Raw genomic sequence first — 25,022 nt, forward strand, 5'->3', positions numbered from 1 at the left:
TAACTCTGGGAGATTAGAGTATATGCTGTGTTTTTGGCATATACCAGGAAGCAAGCACCTTTTAAGAGCTTGGCTTGAAGTTGGTAACTAGTAATGCAAACTATTGATTTTTAAATTTTTTTTGTTAAGTATTTGTTAATGAGAGAATTGATTTCTATAACTGAGAAAAGGGTTATAAGACATGGTGTGTGTCTCGCCCCTCCCCACAAATCATGGCTTCAGGGGCTGCTTTTCAGTACTCTGAACCTGAAGCTGGAAGACATCTTGGTTTTAGACTACATGAGAAATGTGACTTTGGCTCAGTATACTTTTATTGAGGGCTTGGCACTGGGATAGGTGTACAAAGATGAATGAGATCAGACCCTTGCCCGTCGTTTGGTGATACAAGGTTAGTAATATAAATAATAGATAAGTTTTTATTTTGGCAAAATATACATAACATAAAATTTACCATTTGAGCCATTTTAAAGTGTACAGTTCTGTGGCATTAAATTGTTGTGAATGTATTTACCATCATTCATTTCCAGAACTTTTCCATCTTCTCCAACTTAAAACTCTGTACTTGTTAAACAATGACTCCTCATTTCCCTCTCCCCGCAGCCCCTGGAAACCACCATTCTACTTTGTCTCTTTGAATTTGATTATTCTAGGTACCTCATAAGCAAATCATACAGTATTTATCCTTTTGTGATTGGCTTATTTCATTTGGCTTAATTCTTCCAGGAATTAAGTTTCATCCATGTTGTAGCGTGTGTCAGAATTTGCTTCCTTTTTAAGGGTGAATAGATATTCCATTGTATGGTTATATACCACATTTTGTTTATCCATTCATCCATCAATAGACACTTGGGTTGCTTCCATCTTTTGGCTATTGTGAATAATGCTGCTTTGAACATGGGTGTACAAATATCTGTTCCTTGCTTTTAGTTCTTTTGGGTATGTATCTAGAACTGGAATTGTTGGAGCTTATGGTAATTCTATGTTTAGTGTTTTGAGGAATCACTGTACTGTCTTCCACAGTGGTTGCACCATTTTACAGTCCCACCGGCAGTGCACAGGTTTCCAGTTTCTCTACATCCTTGCCATCACTTGTTTTCTTCTGCTAATAGCCATCCTAATGGATGTGAAGAGGTATCTCACTGTGGTATTGGTTTTCGTTTCCCTAATGATTAGTGATGTTGAACATCTTTTCATGTGCTTATTGGCCACTCATATATTCTTAGGAGAAGTGTCTGTTCAAGTCTTGATCATTTTTTAATCTGCTTTTTGTTGTTGTTGTGTAAGAGTTCTTTGTGTATTCTGGGTACCAATCCCTTATCAGATATGTGATTTGCAAATATTTTCTCCCATTCCTTAGGTTGCTTTTTTACTCTGTTGATAGTGTCCTTTGATGGTCAAAAGGTTTTCCCTTTTTTTTTTTTTTTTGCGGTACGCGGGCCTCTCACTGTTGTGGCCTCTCCCGTTGCGGAGCACAGGCTCCGGACGCGCAGGCCCAGCGGCCATGGCTCACGGGCCCAGCCGCTCCGCGGCACGTGGGATCCTCCTGGACCGGGGCACGAACCCGCGTCCCCTGCATCGGCAGGCGGACTCCAAACCACTGCGCCACCAGGGAAGCCCAGGTTTTACTTTGATGAAGTCCATCTTATTTTTTTCTCTTGTTGCCTGTGCCTTTGGTTTCATATCCAAACAAAAAATCATTGCCAAATCCAACGTCATGATGCTTTCCTCCTGTGTTTTCTTCTAAGAGTTTTGTGGTTTCAAATCTTGCGTTTAGGCCTTTGGTCCATTTAGAGTTAATTTTTGTATATTGTATAAGGTACGGTTTCAGTTCTTTTTTCCCTTCCCTCCCTCCTTCCCTCACTCTTCCTTCCTTCCTTCCTTCCTTTCCTCCCTCCCTCCCTCCTTTCCTTCCTTCCTTCCTTCCTCCCTCCCTCCTATGGATATTCAGTTTTCCTAATACAATATGTTAAAAGATAACTTTAATATATGAAAGAAGATGCTTAGCTGCAACTCATAGGAGTTATTGAGCCACAGTCTGTGGCAAGAGGGTTCTGTTTGAATGATATAGGAGAAAGAGATTCAAGCCTCTCACTGCATTATGGAGAGACAGCACACTGCAGGATGCTTCCCTGTGGGTACTTCCTGTGCAACACAAATCTGGGAATTCCCACAAGTCTGGGAAGCTGCAGGAGCCATTTCAAGTGTGAAGGGGGGAAAGAGAAGGACATTATCAAGGTTAGATGAGAAACACATGGTATATAATGTGCTTCTTAGTCTGTTATCTTTAGTTATATATGTATTCTTTATAGGAGGCTTGTTTGGACTGGAATTCCCCGTTAGTCTTTAGTTTGTTGGCGGGGGGGGGGGTTTCAGTGGGGATGTGTGCGCTTACTTTAGCTATTTGTCACAGTAGAGAAGAAACAGGGTTTCATGTTGGTGGGAAGATATTACCTTGTTTGAAAGAAAGGTAACTTTGCACATGGCCTTCATCTGTGATGGACTCTAAACCTGCTGCAGATTTCTCCCCTACAAGTGGTGCCACAACACAAGTCTGATCTCAACATGTGTGCAGCTGTGGACCAGAGGGTTGAAAGCAGATCCTGTGTCTCTTTCCGGATGAATTCCAGAGGGACACAGCTGCAGGTTTTTCTGTAACTCTTTGCATGTGCACAGGAAGTTCCTTACAACCCACTCCGTTAGATCTCATTTCCTTTCAGTTTTTTTGCCCTCGGTGCTCCCTGGGTGTATGGCCTGTAGGTTCAGGGTTCAGAGAGCCTCTGGATTGGTGTCCTCCTGTGGTCCTCCTTTGATCTGGTTGGGATCTTGGGAGTTGAAGGCCAAGAAAGTGTCCCTAAGAAGAAGAAAACTTGGGGGAATTGATGATAAATTTCTGCATGAGGAAGTCTTTTTAAAATATAACATGATAAAAGCATTGCGAAGTTAATCAATTTAACTACACAAATAAAAATTTTCTTCAGGAAACATCCCTTTTTTAAGGGTAAAAGACAGTTCACTGGAAAGGATATTTGTAATACAAATGAAAAATGCTCAGTTTTCTTAATGGATATCAAGAGATTTTCAATAAAGAAAAGATCAGTAACTCAACAGAGAAGTGAGGATAGGATATCAACAGACTGGTTTCAGAAAAAGAAAAACAAAGGCTTTTAGGCATATAAAAGATGTTTAGCCTCACTTAAAATAGAAACGTAAATTAAATAGGTAGATAGCATTAAGTTAGATACTAAGAGTATGAGGAAATAGATGTATGTAAATCACTGATGCTGGGGGATATCTGGGCTTATGTATGGAAATTTTAAAAAATACAGATTCTTTGCCCTAGCAGATCTACTACTAGAAATTTATCTGACAGGTGTATACATTTGCCCATACATGATTCTTGTTTTAGAAAAAGTTGGGCACAATTAAAATGTTTATCAGTGGAAGACTAACTGTGGTTCCATTCATACAATGGACTGTATGCACTTGTAAAGGAAGAGGTCTTAAATGTGTTGATGAGAAAATCTTCAAAATATATGAGTGAATGAAGGTACAGCATTGTGTTAGTGTTTGTTTGAAAAGTTTGTACACACTTCTGTTTTTTATATGCAGTGACCGCCTCTCAAAGGATGTACATGAAAACCGAAAACAGCACCTGCAAGAAAGTCAGAAAGGTGGTTGGGATGTGGGGTGGGAAGAAGGCAGACTTCACACTTTGTGCTGTTTCATACCTTTTAGATTTTGCGCCATGTTTCAGATATTGCCTCTTAAAAAGCTAACTGCCTTGAAAAGGGTAATAGAGATAAGTAAGTAGAAACACCAAGATAAAAACGAAAAAAAAACCCCCCAAAACAAAAAAAAAAAACCAAAAAACCCAACAACAATCTAGAATTTCAGCTCAGGTTTTAGATCACCAAGGTTTAACAACGAAGCAGGGACAAATGACAATTCTGAGCTAGAGAGAGAACGTAGTCCTGTACAGTTTCATAGATGTGAAGAAAATAAAACAAATGGGCATGAATCAGGATGAAGTCTTTAACTGAGTTACAAAATAAAAAGTTTCCCAATAGACTGTTTCCAGGAAATATTTTTATAAATGAAAATTTAAGGGGTTTTAGAGACAAGAATAATTTTTATTGAGCATGTATTTTGTGTTAGCCACGGTCTTATATATACTGACCTGTTAACACTTAGAGCCCATTTGTGGAATGGCTGTCATTCCTATGATTTGCAACAAGGACAGTTAATGGTCTGAGAGGTTGAGTTGTCTGACACATAACTGGTGTGGGTTTGGTAAAGTCAGGAATCAAGCCAGGTCCCGTGTGCCCAGCCTGATTCAAAAGGACCCATTTTTTACCTTTTAGAACTTTGTGGTAAGTGGGTAGTTTTTGTCCATCTGGGCATCTTTTTTTTTTTTTTTTTGCGGTACGCGGGCCTCTCACTGTTGTGGCCTCTCCTGTTGCGGAGCGCAGGCTCAGTGGCCATGGCTCACGGGCCTAGCCATTCCACGGCATGTGGTATCTTCCCGGACCAGGGCACGAACCCTGCATCGGCAGGCAGACTCTCAACCACTGCGCCACCAGGGAAGCCCTCGGCCTCTTTTTTTTTTTTTTTTTTTTTTTTTTAAATCTATCTTGCTCAGAAGCTTAGGGCATTTCTATCACGATACAAAATGGCACTTTTTACACATCTGCAGCCTAATAATTGGCACTCATTTTGAAGACCCTGAAGCACATTGCTGGATCTAAAAGCAACTTCTTAGTTACCAAGGAAACAGTAGATTTAGCCTAGTGCTCAGTCTAGTTTCTTTTAAGTGTAGTTGAAATCTTTAAAAATTGGTTGAGTCTGTTTAGCATGTATGATAATTATTAACCAGGATATTTGATGAAGTAGACACTCCTATATGCCAGCTAGTAATAGTTTACACTTAGAGCAAACAGAAAATATCAGGAAAAATTCTGCAGGAAAAGATTATAGAATGAAATGATACATATCCTTATGGCATATATCCTCTGGAAGAAGAAAAAAAATTGTGTCCAAGAATATACATTAATAGAAGTTGAAGAACGTGCTCATATTCTCTGTGATTTTAAAAAAAGAGAGAGAAATTGAACCCACCCATTGAAAAATGACAGGTGTATTAGCTTTCTAGGGCTGCATCAGCTCTTTACTGCTATCCTCAGTTTGACCCAGAAAAGGTAGCCTCCACCCAAGATATATACCCCGTCCTTAGGGAGACCTGATGAGGGAGACTCAACCTCATTCTTGGGGTGTGTATTAGCTTTCTAGGGCTGCAGTAACAAATTATCACAAACTTGGTGGCTTAATAAAACAACAGAAATTTATTCTCTTACATTTCTGGAGGCCAGAAGTCCAAAATGTAGATGTTCGGCAGCATTGGTTTCTTCCGAAGGCTCTGAAGGAGAATGTGTTCTGTGCTCCTCTCCTAGCTTCTGGTGGAGTTCCTTGGCTTATAGATACATCACTCCAATCTCTGCCTTCATCTTCATGTGGTGTTCCCTCATGTCTCGGTGTTTCCTCCTTTTCTGTTTCCTACAAGGACACTTGTCATTGGGTTTAGGGCCCATCCATCACAAGGATGGTCTCATCTCGAGATCCTCAACCTTAGTTACATTTGCAAAGACCTTTATGCCAAATAAGTTCACACTCTGAGGTTCCAGGGTTTAGGACATGGTCATATCTTTTTGGGGGGCCACAATTCAACCCACGACAGAAGTTGAATCACAAAAGATGGATGGTCATTGATCTTTTTTTCAGATAAACTTTTTTGGGAGATAATTGTAGATTCACATACAGTTGTAAGAAATAAAGCAGAGAGATCCCATGTACCCTTTACTCAGTTTCCCCAATGGTAATATCTTACAGGGCACTGACCTCAATTAAGTGAAGACATAAAACATTTCATCACCACAGGATCCCTCCTTCCTGTTGCCCTTTATTAGCCACCCCTGCCTTCCTCCACCACTGCGATCCCCCATCGTCCCTCATCTCTGTCAACCAGTAACCTCTTCTGCATTTCCATCATTTTGTCATTTCTAGAATGTTATATAAGTGGAATCATACATTACCCCCCCTCCCCCGTGCCTTTAGCATAATTCTCTGGAGATTCCTACAGGTAGGTTAGGAGTTCATTTGTTTTCATTGCTCACTGGTGCTCCATGGTGTGTGTCACCAGTTTGTTTAAGCATTCACCCACCGGAGAACTTCTGGGTGATTTCCAGTTTTTGCCTATTATGACTAAAGCTTCTGTGAACATATGTGTACAAGCCTCTGTGTGAACATGTTTTCATTTCTCTGGGCTATATAAATGCCCAGGAAAGAGTACAATTGCAGGATCATATCGTAGTTGCATGTTTAGTTTTTAAAGTGCCGAATTGTTTTCCTGAGGATGTGAGCCATTTACATGTCTCCCAGCAGTGTATGAGTGATCACTTCCCTTCCCGTCACCAACATTTGGTGGGGTCACTATTTTTTATTTTAGCTGTGCTGATAGGTATGTAGTGAAATGTCATCCTGGTTTAAATGTACATTTCCCTAACGGCTAAATGATATTGAGCATCTTTTCATGTGCATATTTGCCATCTCTATACCCTCTTGGGTGAAATGCTTCTTCATGTCTTTTGCCTATGTTCTAGTAGGAGTGTTTGTATTTTACTGTTGAATTTTGAATATAAGATACTAGTCCTTCGTTTGATATGTGCTTTGGGAGTATTTTCTCCCAGTCTGTAGCTTGTCTTTTCATCCTCTTAAGAGAGAGGTTTCACAGAGAAAGGTTTACTTTTTTTTTTTTTTTTCATCGGCAGGCGGACTCTCAACCACTGCGCCACCAGGGAAGCCCAGCAAGGTTTACTTTTGACAAAATTCCGTTTATCAGCTTTCTCTTTTATGGGTCATGCTTATGGTGTCAAGTCTAAGAAATACTTGCCAAGCACTAGATCCTGAAGACTTTCTTTTTCTTTTTCTTTTTTTTTTTTTTTTTGGGGCCATGCCACGTGGCTTGCAGGATCTTAGTTCCCCCACCAGGGATTGAACCAGGGCCCTGGCAGTGAAAGCGCCAAGTCTTAACCAGTGGACCCTCAGGGAATTCCCCCTAATAAGTTTTCTGTTTTACATAAGCCCGTTATCCATTTTGAGTTAATTTGTATATAAGGTGTGAGGTTTAGGTCAAGGTTCATTTTTTTTTTTTGCCAATGAATGTCCAGTTGGTCCAGCACCATTTCTGGAAAAGACTGTCCTTCCTCTGTCAAGCAGGTGGACTTATTTGTGTGAGTCTAAAACAGAAGTTTGGCCTGTGTCTACTGATAGTTGCTTCAGTTTCACAAATTAATAAAAAAATCATTCTCTGCAAAGGATATGTGCTTTAATGCCTCTTATCTGCCAACAGTAGATTAGCCCTGATGATTTATGATGATTTACATTGTGGTAAACTCACCATACTTTATAGAGTAACATGGTGTGTAGCTTTGGGAATTCTTTTATTTATTTATTTTTGGATTCCAGAGGAGTTTGGGGGCCAGGGAGGTAGTTGATGAATGAGGAATCCATCAAAATCTGGAAGGGATAACTTGAGGCAATTGAATCTCTTAATAGAGGATTTGAACCCCTTTCTTCAGGTGCTATGAGGAATAAATAAATGGGAAGTTGGGTTTTCAAGGACAGTGAAAGACTTTCCAAAAGGACGGGGAAGTGGGTGCGTGGCACACGCTTTCGGTTTCCTCTCCCTGCTGTGCTGCAGTTAGACGCAGGTGCTAGAGGAACCCTAAAGAGAAAATTAAAAAAAAAAAAAAAATCTTTTGACCGCCAGATAGTCTAACTTCTGATTTTCCACAATTTGGATAAGGATTACTGGAAAGGAAGAGTTAACTCAAATATGCTTTGTACAACAAAGCAGTCTTGTGTTGTTAAGTCCACGTTAAACGTTTACCCATGTGTGGCCTTCAATTTGCAAAGATTCAGCCAAGGATCCAACTGGCACATTGTGCTTGCCTTTTTATCCATTCATTTTTTAAAAACAGTGGGGCGTCAACTTTCTTTTTTGTTACTCTCTCCAGAAGGACTTCAAATCCTGGGCCATAATTTCTGTAATAGGCATATTATCCTTGCTTCGTAAGCCAAACTGTGAGAAGTGGGTGGGTTTTGGCACCCCTTGTCCAAAGACGTGCTCATCTTTTCCTCAGACAGGGGGCTCGGTTGGCTGAGTTTTACCATCTCAGCTTGCCTCCTGCCCCTCAAGTAAAAGGGGAAGAAAAGAGATCCAGCCTCACTTGCACCCATGAGGCAGTGAGAATTGACCCTCCAGCATGCCTCCTCTTGCTTCTACCTTTTGCAGAGAGCTTCATAAGGAGCAAATTCATCAAAGCTAGCAATAAGCCTAGATGCATTCCATTTTTTTAGGAGTGGGGAGAGTGGTGGTGGTGCCTTTTGTGTTTGTCCTGTGGGGAGTACAAAGAAGTGTACACAGATTCCATATTCAGGCTCAGAATCAGCAAGAGGAGGCTGAAATCAATCATTGTTTTATACTGAATAACTGTAACCCGGTGGTGAGGCCCGCATCGCCACTTGAGCATAAGCACAGTCCTGTCTTGCCTGATGTTTTTTTTTTTTTTTTTGTGGTATGCGGGCCTCCCTCTGCTGTGGCCTCTCCCGTTGCGGAGCACAGGCTCCGGACGCGCAGGCCCAGCGGCCATGGCTCACGGGCCCAGCCGCTCCGCGGCATGTGGGATCTTCCCAGACCGGGGCGCGAACCCGGTTCCCCTGCATCGGCAGGCGGACGCGCAACCACTGCGCCACCAGGGAAGCCCTTGCCTGATGTTTTGCCCGAGTTTGGTGGCAGGTGTTATCCAGGCTGTGGCTGAGACTGGAACTTGGCTTCACATAAGGAGCATGGGTACCCCCCCCTTTTTTAAACTGAAGTATAGTTATTTTACAGTGTTGTGTTAGTTTCAAGTATACAGCAAAGTAGGGGATCAGAAGTGACTTGTCTTACTCTTTTCCTAGTAAAATATTTCTCAGGAAAACTAACTTCTAAGGAAGTCCAGCAAGCCTGTGCTTTGGAGCCCGAGGGAAGGAAATTACAGAGCTGTGCTGAGAGTTTCTGTTCCTGGCAGCTCCTGTATTATTTGTTGTGGACACTGCACCTGTGTTGTAGGGTCACTGTGGCTCTCGGGAAGAGAAGAGGTTTCTGTCCCCTTCTGATGCAGTGGCAAGGCAGGCAGTGGGTGTGGTTGTTAAGAGCTGGCGTCCTGAAGCCAGCCTGCCTGAATGTGAAGACCGGCGCAGCTGCTCTCTCGCTGTGTGATCTTGGGCCAAGTCACTTAATCTACCTCTGTACCTCCATTTCCTGTATATAAGATGGGCACAGTAAGACCACGCACCTCATAGAGTTGTTTTGAGGATTAAATAACATAGTAAATGTGAAGTCCTTAGAACAGTTCCTGGCGTCTGTGTGTTAGCTATTGTTCATCATCCCTCAGTTGATTCTAAACAAGTTTAATTTCATGAGTGAGTGTTCTTTGAGGGGGTTTCTCTGCAGGGGCTCGTGACTCCAAAGAGAACAGAGCCAATAGGTAATTTTACAGACCCAGAAGTGAATTATTTTAAATGTCTTTGCTAGGAATAGAGCTTAGATGGACAATTCACTGAAAAGTCCTGGGAATATGTTTATATTGGTGACTGTTGACCAACTAGAATTTTTCTCAGCTGCAGGCTAATACCTGGGACTTTCTAGGCTGGACTACCTTTGCAGTACCAACACGGATCAGGAATTAAAACTGTGCTCTGTGATGGGTGGGATGTGTCAGGGAAGGGAGGTCCAAGAGGGAGAGGACATATGTATACAGATAGCTGATTCATTTCGTAGTACAGCAGAAAGTAATACAACATCGTAAAGCAATTAAACTCCAATTTAAACACACACACACACACACACACACACACACACACACACACACACACACACAACTGAGAGCTTCCATTGTGGGGCATTTTCATCTAGTACTGTTTATAATCTGGTTTCCCCCGTCCCAGCTGCAGCTTCCTCTATGGAGTGCTTGGCCTGCAGCGCAAGTAATGTGCTGAAAGATGGGGGGAGGATATTTAACTCCACTCTGACACATCAGGGTAAACACAGAGAGAGAGGCTGGCAGGTGGCAGAGAGGTACCCAGTGGTCTGGGGACATTGGTCCAGGCAAAATGCTCCTCACCTCACCTTTTAAAACTCACAAAGAAATTACTTGGCTGAGGGGATGCTTGTGGCGCCTGTGATGAATAAGGCAGCCTTTTGGCCCAGGACAGGAGAATTACTGCAGCTTTCAAGAGGACATTTACACTACGGTATACTGGGTATGTGGGTGTTGACGTTAGGATTATTTAAGTTGAAAGAGACAGAAAACTTCAAACAACAGGGTTTGTTTTTTTTTGTGGTACACGGGCCTCTCACTGCTGTGGCCTCTCCCGTTGCGGAGCAAGGCTCTGGACGCGCAGGCTCAGCGGCCATGGCTCACGGGCCCAGCTGCTCCGCAGCATGCGGGATCTTCCCGGACCGGGACATGAACTCACGTCCCCTGCATTGGCAGGCGGACTCCCAACCACTGCGCCACCAGGGAAGCCCCAAACAACAGGGTTTAAACAAGATAATTTACCTCATTCCTATCTTAGTTCTATGATCCTTTGAGTCTGTGGCTCCCTTTATTTAGCTGCTTCACTACCCTTAGTTAGCATGATATCAATCCTACAGTGTGGCTGCTTGAGCTCCAGCCATCAAGTTTTCATTCCAGCCAACAGAAAGGAGAGAGTCAAAAGGGGACCCTTATCTTTTTAGGAGATTCTAGAAGCTTCCATTTCACAATTGGTCTAATTGGTTAGAACTTAGTACAATCACAAGTTGTAAGGGAGGATGGGAAATGTAGTCATGTGCCCAGTTAAAACTCGGGGGCTGAGATTTGGGTACACAACTAGTGTCTCTACCTGAGTATGTGATATGCTTTAGGATGGAATCAAGGCTGATGTTAAGGATGAGCAGGGCAAACTATATTTTTGAAATTCCAGGTCTGAAGAAAAAAGAAAACTGTTGGGCCATCAATTCAGACATTTCCGGTGGTCATCCATTTAACCACATTTGAGTGAGCCTCCCAGGTGCCAAGGCCTGCCAGGCCCTGGGAATAAAAGCTGAGTCATAACTGGTTCCTGTGTTCCAGGAGCTCTTAGTTATTGTAAGGCAGCTACGCTCACCAACGCCTCTTAGTGATTGGATTGATCTGTGGCTACCTCTTGATGTCTAAGACCCTTTTTATCACATAACAACTTAGTGAGTTTCTGATTTAGATCTTATTTATTTGTGTGTGTATGTGTATGTGGTGGTGGTATTGTAGTTGTAGCTAGGAGAACCCGTTTAGCAGTGCATGGATTCTGGTGTCACCTCTGGACCCAAGGCTGGTTGGCCTTACAGATATTCCCGGGGAAGCATTGAGTGACACCTCCCTATTGCTTCCATATAGTTGGCTTGACCAGGAATTGAGTCAGCAGATTTGAGCTCTCTTCTGTCTCAGGGCAAATTCCTGGGGCTTTGGTTTTCTCATACTTGTAAATTAGAGCTTCTGAGCTGCATGGGGAGCAACCCCAGCCCCCAAAGGTGTGATGTAATGTCTGGGGGCCGTGCTGAGCACCATATAAGTTAGTGGTGTGTTTCTTTTTTCTTTTTCTTTTTTTTTTTAAATTAATTAATTTATTTTTGGCTGTGTTGGGTCTTCGTTGCAGTGTGCAGACTTCTCATTGCAGTGGCTTCTCTTGTTACAGAGCACGGGCTCTAGGCACGCGGGCTTCAGTAGTTGTGGCTCGTGGGCTCTAGAGCGCAGGCTCAGTAGTTATGGCGCACGGGCTTAGTTGCTCCGCGGCATGTGGGATCTTCCCGGACCAGGGCTTGAACCCACGTCCCCTGCATTGGCAGGCGGATTCTGAACCACTGCGCCACCAGGGAAGTTCCAGCGGTGTGTTTCTTACTTGATAATAGTGACAGGGAAAGCTGCTTTTAAGAGTTATCGAGGTGACTTGTACACAGTCCCAGAGTGACGGAGTTAGATGGGGTCTTCCTGCCTGAGGAGGCTAAGCATCTGGCCTTCTTGCACTCTTAGCTGCTGGGTGGTGTCTTCAGGGCAGGTGTTAACTGATGCTCACAACCCATTCTGAAGGGTGGGGAGGGAGTGATGAGTCAGGTGCCTCACCTGGAGCTGGCTGACTATTTTAAGCTGCAGGCTGTGTGGTTGCTAGGTTTTCCTCCATCTCAGCAGCACTCCCTCTGATAATGAAGCAGCTCACTCTGATCGGGACAGACAGCTTGATGCGATTCTTGCATGTTGGGCAGCATAGTCCTCAGCCTGTACTCTTCTGTAAGGTTGCGCATGAGAAATACCAACCCCGTCCCCTGGGGACACACCCAGCCTGAAGCCCTCTGTAGGGCCGAGCTATGTTGCTCTGAGCTGACCAGCTTGGGCTCCATCCAGGTTATGTGTTGGGGTGGTTGGTGGTTCACCCAACAAAGAGGCCACCAGCACTCGTTTGCTCTGTTTAGTTTGTTTTCCTCATTTGGCAGTATTGGGATTGGACAAGAGGATCTTAAGGAAGGTCTTGGAAGACACACACACACTAGAAATGGCACACTAAGATGGTGTCTAGGCTGTCTGAGCCACCTCCTATGTGAGAATCAATTTAGAGAGTTGCTGTACTTCGTAAAGCAATATGGGAACCTGTGCAGACTCAACAGCTGCCCTGTTGGAAACTGCTAGCTTGAAGGACCTGTTGACTGACTGCTCCTGGGTCTTCCCGAATGAATGGGAAGTGTCCCCGAGAAGGGAGTCCGCCATATTGGTTAGCACATCTGGTGGACTGGCCTAATGATGAAGTCCAGTGTTGGCATGTTCTCGGAATTACAATGTGGGAAGGAATCTTAGTCATTGTGATTTGTTCTCCATCACTGTAGTTGTTTGTGAGATTTAGTCCTACAGATTTTTCTTCAGAGAATTTTCTGGGCCCTCCAAATTTGTGGCTCCTAACAGCTGGATTCGTTGAACATAATCCAAATTTAGGTTCCAAATACCTTGAGTGTGTGTGTGTGTGTGTGTGTGTGTGTGTGTGTGTGTGTGTGTGTACTTTTAGCTTCTTTTTGATATACAAATCACTTGCCTGCCTTGAGTCACATGAAATTCTATGAAAGTTGACTTTAATGATACAGTGGGACAAAACAGTATTACGTTTCTAACCAGTTCCCTCCCTGCTCTCTGGAAGTGGAATAAATTTATAGAGTATTGGGGCTGATGCCAAAGCTGCTTCAGTTTGGAATAGTGAAAAGAATTGTGCCTTTGCAGTTAGAAGATCTGTGGCTTGAGATTGACTCCATGACCTTGAGCGAGTCATTTAGCTTGGTTGAAATCTCTAAGCTTCAGTTTTCTCATTAAGAAAATAAAAAGATAAAATAGTATCTTGTAAAATAATTGAGATAATATCTTCAAAATGGCACAGGAGTGAAGAAATTGTAAATCACCTTTCCTGAGTCTTCCATATGATTTCTTTTTTTCCTTTTCTAAAGCTAACCTCATTGATCTTAACTTTGTATTCAGACACCAACCCTAGCTGGCTTGTCGCTGTGTGTCCTGTCCCCCACCCCCTCTTCTTTTAAAATAGTGTAGTAGAAGTGGCAGGGACAGAAGACATTCTGGATACATCATGCTACATAAATGTGGCGATACCATGCAAAACTGAGTTTACCTCCAGCCCCACAGGTGGTACCAGTTTGCCTGGGAGGTGCAGCTGGAAGGAGTGTGGGCTCTGGGGTTGGACTCCTCGTGTTGGAATCCTGGCTCCACTGCCACTTGACTTGGGCAAGTCACTTCACCTCAGGCTTCACTGTAAGTAGAGTGGGTATAATAATAATGGCCAGTACACAAGGTTGTAATAAGTAAATGGGATGATTTAAAAATGTTGAGCCCAGTATCAGCACATAGCAAGAAACTGCCCTTTAAATGTGGACTCTTCTTATAATAATAATTATTATTTTTAATTGTGGTAAAATATACATAACAAAATTTACCATCTTAAACCATGTTTAAGTGTACGTTTCAATAGTGTTAAGTATGTTCATATTGTTGGACACCCAATCGCCAGAACTTTTTCATCATGTAACACTGAAACTATATCTGTTACACGGCTCCCCACTAACCTGTCTCCCCCAGCCCCTGGCAACCTCCATTCTACCTTCTGTTTCTATGAGTTTGACTACTCTACATACCTCCTGAGTGGGATCATATGGTACTTGTGGTTTTGTGACTATAATTATTTAATAAGTCTTAGCTCACCACAGCAGTTGTGCTCTCTCCCATTTTTAGCATTCTACAAGCTCATGATTGCCTGCCTTCTTCTCAAACCCTAGTCATTAGTGACTTACTTCCTTTCTTGAGGGAACAAGACACCTTGCAGCTCCATTTCATCCTTTTGAAAAGGGTAGGGTTAGAGAAAAGGGAAATTAAAGTGAAGGAGACATAAAAGAAGGGCCTTCAGTAAGGAAAAAAACATTCACTCATTGCAGACATCCTCTGTAGGACTTCTTCCTCCTGATTGTGTGAAGATTCAAACCTAAGCACCAGTAGAGGCAATGAACCCCTCCCCAAGTATCTGTCACCCCGATTTGACAGTTATCTAGATATTTTGGGCCCATTTTTAACAAGTTCCAGAAAGAAGAAAATACTAGAAAAATCTAAATTAACCTAGAGGCAAGTGTTTCTTTGCTTGTTCATGCAGTGGTGTTTATCTCCTGAGTGATAAAAGGGTTTCTTCTGCTTGGAACTTCTGACTACCTTTTTTTTTTTTCTTTTGAAGCATAGTTGACTTACAGTGTCGTGTTAGTTCCAGTTGTGCAGCAAAGTGATTCACTTATACGTATATCTATATCTATTTTTCAGATTCTTTTCCATTATAGGTATTACAAGATATTGAATATATATAGTTGCTTGTGCTATACAGTAAATCCTTGTCATTTGTCCATTTTATATGTAGTAGTGTATATATGTTAATCCCAAACTCCAAATTTATCCCACCCCCCACTTCTGACTACTTTTTTAAAAAAATTAATTTATTTATTTTATTTATATTTATTTTGGGCTCCATTGGGTCTTTGTTGTTGCACGTAGGCTTTCTCTAATTGTGGTGAGTGGGTACTACTCTTCATTGTGCGTGCGGACTTCTCATTGTGGTGGCTTCTCTTGTTGCAGAGCACGGGCTCTAGGCACACGGGTTTCAGTAGTTGTGGCTCGCAGGCTCTAGAGCGCAGGCTCAGTAGTTGAGGCTCACGGGCTTAGTTGATCCACGGCATGTGGGATCTTCCCGGACCAGGGATCAAACCCGTGTCCCCTGCATTGGCAGGCGGATTCTTAACCACTGCGCCACCAGGGAAGTCCCTGACTACTTTTAAGTTGAAGAGGAAAGGAATCAGGATTGTATGACTGTAGCCAAGTCCTTTAATTTGGTGTCCGCATCTGTGAAGGGTAATACTTGTGACTTCTGGGGGTAGCTGTAATGGAGCCCTTGGCCTAGGGCCTGACACCTAACCAATAATCAGTTAAAATGTTAGCAGTTGGTGGTGGTGGTATGTTTGTGGAAAGAACGATCACCAGCTCAGTCCTTGAAAACATAGAGCTGAGACAAGCAGCTGTGGACCAACAAAACAGCCATCTTTACCCTCTTTTTTTTTTCGTTTGTGTGCTTTGTTTTGGCCACGCCACGTGGCTTTCAGGATCTTAGTTCCCCGACCAGGTATCGAACCCAGGCCCTGGCAGTGAAAACGCTGAGTCCTAACTACTGGACCACCAGGAAATTCCCCAGCCATCCTTACTATTTTTTTAAAATATTTATTTATTTATTTATTTTATTTATCTTTGGCTGCATTGAGTCTTCGTTGCTGTGTGTGGGCTTTCTCTAGTTGCGGTGCACGGGCTTCTCATTGTGGCGGCTTCTCTCCTGTGCGGAGCACAGGCTCTAGGTGCACGGGCTCAGTAGTTGTGGCGCACGGGCTTAGTTGCTCCGTGGCATGTGGGATCTTCCCGGACCAGGGCTCAAACCCGTGTCCCCTGCATTGGCAGGCAGATTCTTAACCACTGCACCACCAGGGAAGCCCCATCCTTACTCTTGATAGAGAGTGTGATGAGCACTGACATTCTAGAATTGTACCTATTGTATGTTCATTAACCAATTTTATTGGTCATTGGATAGGTTCTGTCCTAGGTTGTGCCTGGGTTAAGGGAAATGATGGTTTATCTGTGAAATTAAGTACTGTAACTTCCTTATATGCTTTTCTGGCAGTGGTGGGATTACTATTCGTAAAAAAAAAAATACATTTAATGTGTTTTAGCTACAAATAAAAAAATACCATTATTTGAATAACCTGACAGATTATATATATCTGGCTCCATGAATCCCTCTTTTCATTTTTGTTCTTTGGACTTCTGGAAGGAATTCTATCTACTAGTGAAGGCTGCAGGTATAAAAGTTGCCCTCTCATAGCCTTGTGATGTAAGAAGCAGATGGAAGCTAGGAAAAGGAAATTATGGGCCTATACATGTTTAAAAACTTAGAGGTTTTGATTGCATAGAACCTTTGATTCTGTTGTAGCATTTTCATTTTTGAATGTAGTTTAAGTCATGTGCAAGTTTTATACCTTCCTGTGATTCTTTTTTTTTTTTTCTTTTGGTACATCTGTAGTTCCAAAAATCCTAAGTAGTTTTAAATGCTTTTTTGTGTGTTAATATGCAAAAGTGTCATAAAAGTAAAATAATTTTCTAATAATTAACAGTTGAGTCAAAATATTTTCCCCCACAGATCCTTACAATATGGCAGTGTGTTTCACCACGTGTACAACAGGACATATTGTGCAAAATAGTTTTGTTTTTTTTTAACAACTTTATTGGAGTATAATTCAAAATAGTTTTAATTTGCACTGGCTAGTACAGCAGGAATGACCAGTTTTCCTTATGCTTGGACAAATCAAATACATTCTTCATAAGAACTTTTAAAAGTTTCCTGGGGGCTTCCCTGGTGGCGCAGTGGTTGCACGTCCGCCTGCCGATGCAGGGGAACCGGGTTCGCGCCCCGGTCTGGGAGGATCCCACGTGCCGCGGAGCGGCTGGGCCCGTGAGCCATGGCCGCTGAGCCTGCGCGTCCGGAGCCTGTGCTCCGCAACGGGAGAGGCCACGGCAGAGGGAGGCCCGCATACCACACACACACACACACACACACACACACACACACACACAATAAATAAATAAATAAAGTTTCCTGGTTTTTCCCTGTAAAATCAGTTGGTAAAATAAGTTCAGTAGTAAGGCTTCTAAGGCTGAGCCCAAGAAACCTCTAACTGCTCATTTTTTCATCGCTTGTAATTAGGTCAACCAGTTCCATAGGGGGCTTGAGTTACAGCTTCTAGAGGTTTTGTAATGTAGACATTCTTATTTTTCAATTAATCTTTGTATCAAATGAAAAGAAAAAGAAAAGAGTTATTTGGTAAATACAATCTTTCACTATCTCATTCTTTGGAATGCACTTGGTTTTACACTTTTCCTTTTACAAAGAGCGTATGTTATTGGAGAGAAAAGGAGTCAGATATGTGTATTACTAGCAACACAACACAAAGCATGTAGGTTTGAGTTCATCTGGAACTGGCGTCCCTACTCTTAGTTGGGATACCCCTAGGTTGTTTCAGATATTGGTGATGTTTATGTCTCCAGCTCTAAAAGCGGGGGCACACATCTGTGATAAGGCTGGCTGGGGTACTGTGAGGGCGATGATGTCCACGGCTCTGGACCAGAGCAAAAGAAACCAACAGAATTAGGATGGAAGCCATGACCTTGGCCTTACCGCCAACCAGCCAAGCTCTCTGCCATGAGATTCCTTTGACATAAAGAGATGTGCAGGGGCTGTGAGATGTCTAGCAAATGCCCAGTCACTTCATGACCCGGAGGCCCTTTGGCCCATCAGCACAGCCTCAATGTGCCCTTTCCCCACTTTCTGCTGTCTTTTTTGTGTATCTATAGCAGGGTTCAAGCAAGGAAGAATAAAATAGTGTCACCTTTTATTAGTAGCTTTGGGGAAGGCTTTATGGAAGGGGACTTAGAGATTACTGCCCTCCTTCCCCTGCCTTCACTGTGGATACCTGAGCGTAGTAAATTGTGTTAAGGAAAGAGAGGAAGAGACTTTTGGGGCCCCCGAATTCCTTCTCAGCAGACGTTTCCTCCCTTCCCCTAATGCATCATCCAAGATATGGTAGCCTTTGGGTTCTTCCTTCCAAAGACCCCCTTGCTCAGGGCGCGCTCATCAGCTCAGTGACTGGCTCTCCCTTATTCCGCGGTGTTCCCTTCTGTCCTTACAGTCTTCCGTTTGTGCTAAGATTGTGCAGCTCCTGGGACAGAATGAGGTGGATTATCGCCAGAAGCAGGTGGTCATCCTGAGCCAGGATAGCTTCTACCGTGTCCTCACTTCAGAGCAGAAAGCCAAAGCCTTGAAGGGCCAGTTCAATTTTGATCACCCGGGTGAGTCGGGGCATTGAAGGGGCGTGTGGGGGGGCATTGGTTGAAGAAGTTGCTTAACCTCTCTGTTTCCCATCCATAAAATGGAGGACTGATAAGTACCTTGCGGGGTTGCGGTGGGGCTTATAGGAAAGAAGCACTTTGCAACGCATCCTCTGGTGCTTGGCGCCTTAAATACTGATCGAATCTGTGTCTGAACAAGGGTGACTCTTGGAGAAGCCTATTACTCAGGGTGGGCCAGACACAGGCTAGCGCACACACAGCTGGTTCTCCTGCCTCCTGCTCCGCAGCAGCCTGTGTCACACCCTCCCGCCAGCACCCAGCACATGCGTGTACATGGCTCGTGTGTTAAACTCACCAACTGGCAGAGAGTGGGGTGGAGGGTCCAGGATGGCTGCCTGAATGTTTTTTGCCCTGACAGTCCCAGATGAGCACACTGCCCCTTTAGCTGGTTTGGAGTTCTTATAACTGTGGGAGTCAAAACTTGGTGTGGTGCCTGCTGTAGTCCCCTAGTTGTGAGTATGCTTTCCAGGTTATCATATGCTGCTGGATTTAGAGAGAGGAGAGAGATGTCTGTGGCCAGAGATGGAATGGCAAGCCAAAAAAAAAAAAAGAATCCACTTTTCAGAACTCATTTATACACCTTGGTTTGAGATGCAGGGAATTCGCATTCTGCTTTGGGTAGAAATCTGGCTTTTTTGCGGGGAGGGGATGCTTCTCTAGGGTGTGATACAAATATGTGAAATAATAGGTTTATAGGGATGCCCTGTTCATCATTATAGGAGAAATCATTTTACAATTAAGAAACTTCTTAATAGTTTGATTTCCTTCAGATGCCTTTGACAATGAACTCATCTTCAAGACACTCAAAGAAATCACCGAAGGGAAAACAGTCCAGATTCCTGTGTATGACTTTGTCTCCCATTCCCGGTAAGTGAGCTGCTCTGGGCTGGGGATTGTTACCTGTTGCTCCCCAGAGCGTCCCCAGAAGTTCCAGGCTACTTCCCAACCCCCCCGCCCCCATGTGCCTGGTGCCCACTGCAACATGTCGGTGACAGGGCGGTGGCGTCAGCATTGCCTGTAGGTGCACGGGGTCAGGAATTCATCCAGGTGCTTCCTGGAACAGTCCAATCGTGATCATCATGCTTTGTTAACTCTGAAGGGATAGATTTGTGAATTTGGACTCAGGTGAGGGACTGCACTTTGGTCCTCATACACATGCCCAAGCTGTTGTTCCTGGAACAAACGCAAGTGGGCGTGGTAGAGGAAAAACAGAAAGAAGAAGAAAGGAAGCTGTTCTTTCTGCTCTCCTGGTTTACTTGGGATCGAGCTGTGTGGGGAGGTGTGAGGGCACTGGGGTCACAAAAGACTAGACCCACCAGAGAGCTTCTCAATCACGTCAGACCTGTCCTTTCCATTTGTCAATTCTCATGCTCCTAATAAGGAATAGCAGAGTGGCTTGACCTCCATCACAGCCTCCTTCCCTCTTGAGTGGTGGGAAGGGGCTTCTGGAGGACTTCCCTCCTGCTAGCCAGACCCCAAGCTCCTTCAGAGCTACACAGAGCTCTCTGCTCACTTTGTCTCCTTCGGGGGACCTCCCAGGCACACTTGACACTCGTAAATGGTGTGTCACACCACGTGTAGCTCCTTAGTAGTGGCTCAGTAAGTGTTGTTTTTAGCTCTGGGCTCTTTTGAAAGTTTCTCCCTCCTGCTTTTCATTTTCCTTCTTGGTTTCTTTATCCCACTCTGTCTTGAGTTGAATTTTTTAAAATGGGAAATTAGATTTCATACCAAATATTTCTATAATTAAAAACAAATGTTTCTATCATTAAAATGTTTCTACTACCAAATGTTTCTATAATTAAAAGCCCAATCTTCATCTCCCTGTGTGTTCCTTTAGGACACATCTCAGCCTTTAATGCAGTTAGCTCACATGTTCTGTGCTCTTCTCATGAACTTTCTCAGAACTTGAGGGTGTGGCAAAGATTTGGTTGGAGGAGGAGAAAAGAACACATTGTGATGGAAAGCTGGGCTGCTTTGGTTCTCACCTTCATCCCTCACCAGTAGCTCTTGAAGTACTTCCTACTATGGACCCGATTCTGCTGTGCAGGACATTCAAAGAACAAGATATGCCTCCTATATCAAACCTCTACAGACTGTGCAGGAATAAAGGGGTGTTTAGAATAGGGAACTGGAGCTAACGTGAATAATGAGGGGGCTGGGAGAGCAAAGATCTGGGAGGCCGCAGCCGGAGAATCAGAGAAATTCGTCCCCAGTGATGGCAGCCTGAGCTGCCATCTGGAGAAGAAGCTAGGTTCATGCAAAGTCCAAGAATCTGCTGCATCCATCCGGGCCCACAGCCTCTGAATGGGAACTTATGCAGTGTCTGCAGTTTCCTTGTCTAGCTGTTATGATCTAAAAATTACAGATTTTGTTTCACTTTCATCTTCTTTTTTAATTTAATTTAAAAAATTTATTTTATTCAAGTATAGTTGATTTACAGTGTTGTGTTAATCACTTTAATCTTCTAAGTTTCCCATTGGCAAAGTAGCTGGGACCGTATAGGGAAAGGAATTCTGGGAATTGTAGTTTCTAGCCTTGGGGGAGTGGTGGTGATGTCAGGTTGACAAGAGACAGTCTAGCCCACCACCTCTCAGGTCCTGGGAGGGGTACTGCTACACAATTACAGTGCAGCCTGACGACTGAGGCAAGGGGGCGTGGAGGAGTAGGAGGGAGGAAGGGCTGGAGTATTTAGTGCAGGTTGTGTAAAGGAGATGATATTTAAGCTGTGCAATGGAAAGCATGAGAAGTTGTTGGGAAAGGAATTTCCAAGGTGATGGGTAGGTAGGCATTTCAGGGGCAAGCTTGGTGGGGAATTGCAGTAGGTTAGGTGTGGAGGGATGGGGGTCAGTGTGTGGGGAGAGTGGCAGGAGGTGGAGGAGGCTGGGAGGCAGGCAGGCCTCAGATCAGGAAGGACCATGGACCCCAGGGCCAGAGGACAAACGTGTTGGCAGTAGGGAGCCATAGATGGCAGTTATGTAGGAATGGAGAGGTCAGTCTTGTGGCAGGAACGAAGATTCACAATGCTGTTTATGAAGCCCTTGGAGTGAGAGTGAGAGTGAGAGTGAGAGACTGATATGGGCCCGATGGAAGGGAGTGGAGTGAGGGCAGTTGGCAGGAGTCAGGGCCTGACCAGTGTAGTCGGGGGGCAGGAGGTGAAGATGAGTACCTTGTGCAGCACGAGCTCCATCAAGTTCACGTATTAACAAAAAAAAAACCTGCAGAGTTGCCCATCCAGATGTGTTTCACTTTTTTCTCCAGATTCCCCTCTCATACCTTTTATTTTAAAATCCTGTTCTTTAGTGGCCCAGAGACCATCTCTTGCATGAAGCTTTGTAACCACCTAAGACCACAGCAGTCCCCCCCAACTCTTAAGAGCCACTTGTGAGGGACCCAGCTGTCCAGGGTTAACTGATCCCATCCCACCCATGGGTCTTTCATGGTCTTTCAACACAAACAAATGTTGGGCTAAAACTGAGAAGTCACCTATTCTCTGTAAATATCTTTCTCTGGTCTTCCCCTTCTTTATCGTAAGGAATAATTGTCAAATGAGAAGGTTGGGCTAGGTAATCCCAAATATGGTAATCCCAAATGCTCTAATACTCCAGGTTTCTTATGTGAACCTCCCAGCCCATCTCTAAACTCCTAAACAGAATATTGCACTATAGGTTCCTGGCACATCCTGGGCTAGTAGGTGCTCAATAAATGTTGTTTTTAGCTCTAAGCTATTTCTAAATTTTCTCCCACCTAGACCTACATGTGGACTTGGAAAGTGATTGATTTCAACTTTTTGGGGCACCACCCACAGAACAGGCAGTTTGTTCTCCTTACTGTCCCAGGATTGAAGAGGCATGACTGTTCAGTTGGAAAACCACCTGTTCCTTTTTAGTGTTTATCAGTTAGGCAAGCTGATCAGCACTGCCAGACAGTGTCAGTTTGGATAAATTAGCACGGTCATTGCACTTGCTCTGTGTATTCCAAATGGAACCCTAGGAATCCCACACACATGTTTTGTTTCCCAGCAGAGCCTTTCTGCCCTCTTCTTGGCCCAGGGCAGCTGCCTAGAGTGACTCATTATTTCACGCACTCATTGATCCTTTTTTCTATCAATCTTGCTTCTGAACTCTGCCCAGTTTGGTTCCTTATCCTAAACCACAATGAGCACCCTGTTTTCCAGTACCTGACATTCTTCTAGGGTTGGCATGTCTCAACCCTGGCTGCACAGTAGACATACCTGGGGAGCTTTTTTAAAAAAAGGGCTGAAATCTTGTCATTTGCAACAATGTGGGTGGACTTAGAGGGTATTATGCTAAGTGAAATCAGTCAGACAGAGAAAGACAAATACTGTGTGATTTCACGTATTATGTGGCATCTAAAAACAAATGAACAAACAAGAAAACAGAAACAGTGTCATAGATACAGAGAACAAACGGGTGGTTGCCAGGGGGAAGGGGGTAAGGGAATAAGAAATGGTGAGGGAGATTAGGAGGTACAGACTTCCAGCTACGAAATAAATGAATCACAGGTATGAAGCGTACGGTGTGGGGAATATACTCAATAATAATAATGTAATATCTTTGTATGGTGACAGATGACAACTAGACTTACCATGGTAATGATTTGGAAATGTATAGAAATATGAAATCACTGTGTTGTGTACCAGCAACTAACGTAGTGTTGTATGTCAATTATACTTCAAAAAACAAACTCATAGAAAAAGAGATCAAACCTATTGCTACCAGTGTGGGGAGTTTGGGGAAGTGGGGAAATGGGGAGATGGGCTTGCAGGGGGCGGGGAGAACTAGATAGTCAAAAGGTACATACTCTAGTTATAAGACAAATAAGTACTAGGGATGTAATGTACAACATGATAAAGATAATTATCACTTGTACATTATATATGAAAGTTGTTAAGAGACTAAATCCTGAGTTCCTTCACAAAAACATTTTTCTATTTCTTTAATAGTTCTTTTAATGTTTCTTTAAATATTTCATTTATATGAGATGACAGATGTTCACTAAACATTATTACTATTATTGTGGTAATCATTTCATGATGTATGTAAGTCAAATCATTATGTTGTACACCTTAAGCTTATACAGTGCTTTATGTCAATTATATGTCAATGAAACTGGGAGAAGAAAATGTAAATTTTAAAAAAAAGAAAAAATTAAAAATAATTATCAAATATGGAAAAAGAACAAACATTGCTTCTAGAAACAGAAAACACAACGGCACATTTTTAAAACTCAGTAGACATATTTAGCAGCAAAATGGACCTAAAAAAACCCAATTCAAACACTAGGGGATTCATCTGAAGAAATCATTCATTAATGCATTAAGGAAAGAAAAAGACAGAAAAAAAAAACAGAAAAGAGATTAAGAGACATGAAAGACAGTGAAAAGACCTGAAAAATATTTAATCAGAAGGAAAGGAAAGAGAATAAAGGCAATATCTGAAGAGACAGTAGCTTAATTTTCCCCAGAACTAATGAAACTCACGAAATCCTTAGATTCAAGAAGCCCAACAAATCCCAAGCAGGTTAAATAGAAAGAAATACACAAGTGAGTTCTACGTTTTGGAATTGGTTAATATTCCATTGTGGCCTAACAGTTAATTTTCGTGCCTGCTGCAATTGTATTTCAAAGTTTTGTACAAAGTTGTGTGCATGCACAAACACATACATGCTTGCTAATTGTGTTATTCATACTTTCCATTTCCTTCTTTATTGCTACTTCATCTTTCAGTTTCTAAAATACAGAAGTTAGGCGTCTCTCCAATACCAATGTGGATGCAGTTTCTCCTGGTATTTTTATCCGCTCAGTATACTTCGAACCTCTGCTGTTAAGTAAATAAAATTTCATGACTTAAAAAAAAAAGAAAAAAAGAAATACCTGGGGAGCTTTTAAAAAATATCGATGCTTTAGCTCCACCCCAGACTAATGAAGTCAGAGCCCCAGGGGAGTAGGGTCCAGGTATAAATATTTTTAAAAGCTCCCCAGATGATTCTGTGTGCATCCAGAGTTAATACCGCCATCCTAGAGAGTCTCCTAATTGCACTAACCTGGTGCTTTTCTGCTGTCTTTTATGCTCCATATTCTGCCACCTTGGTAGTTGCTACAACAATGCTGCCTTAGAATTTAGACAGGAACCCAAGGGACTGAGCCAATAAAGAATCAAAGCATGTTTATGGGAAGGAAGTCCCTCCTTAGTGGCCAGCTGCTGCTGACTTTGCTGTGTTGGCACAGATAAAACCTATCATCTTAAGGAACTTTTGAAATAACTGTTTGGTTTTCTTCACAAATGTCTGCTGGTTAGGATGAGTGGTAAACCTTGCAGTGGCATCATTACTTCCCTTTTAGTGAATTTTGAGGTGAAG

General features: G+C 43.1%; 1 protein-coding gene across 4 annotated transcripts in view; it reads left to right on the forward strand.

The window, feature by feature from the left end:
- Positions 1–25,022, forward strand: part of UCK2 (uridine-cytidine kinase 2) — an 85,702-nt gene that overhangs the window by 35,844 nt on the left and 24,836 nt on the right. For 2 of the 4 annotated variants that reach the window (XM_007117878.3, XM_007117879.3), the window contains exons 2-3: positions 18,443–18,584; positions 19,415–19,511. In XM_007117878.3, coding sequence (XP_007117940.1) covers positions 18,443–18,584; positions 19,415–19,511 — 239 coding nt within the window. Of the gene's footprint in view, positions 1–18,424; positions 18,585–19,414; positions 19,512–25,022 lie in introns of all 4 variants that reach the window. The other 2 variants (XM_007117876.4, XM_007117877.4) reach the window with 1 other exon arrangement.

Source organism: Physeter macrocephalus, chromosome 4 (genome assembly GCF_002837175.3).
Source record: "Physeter macrocephalus isolate SW-GA chromosome 4, ASM283717v5, whole genome shotgun sequence".
In the NCBI taxonomy this organism is placed as follows: Eukaryota; Metazoa; Chordata; class Mammalia; order Artiodactyla; family Physeteridae; genus Physeter; species Physeter macrocephalus.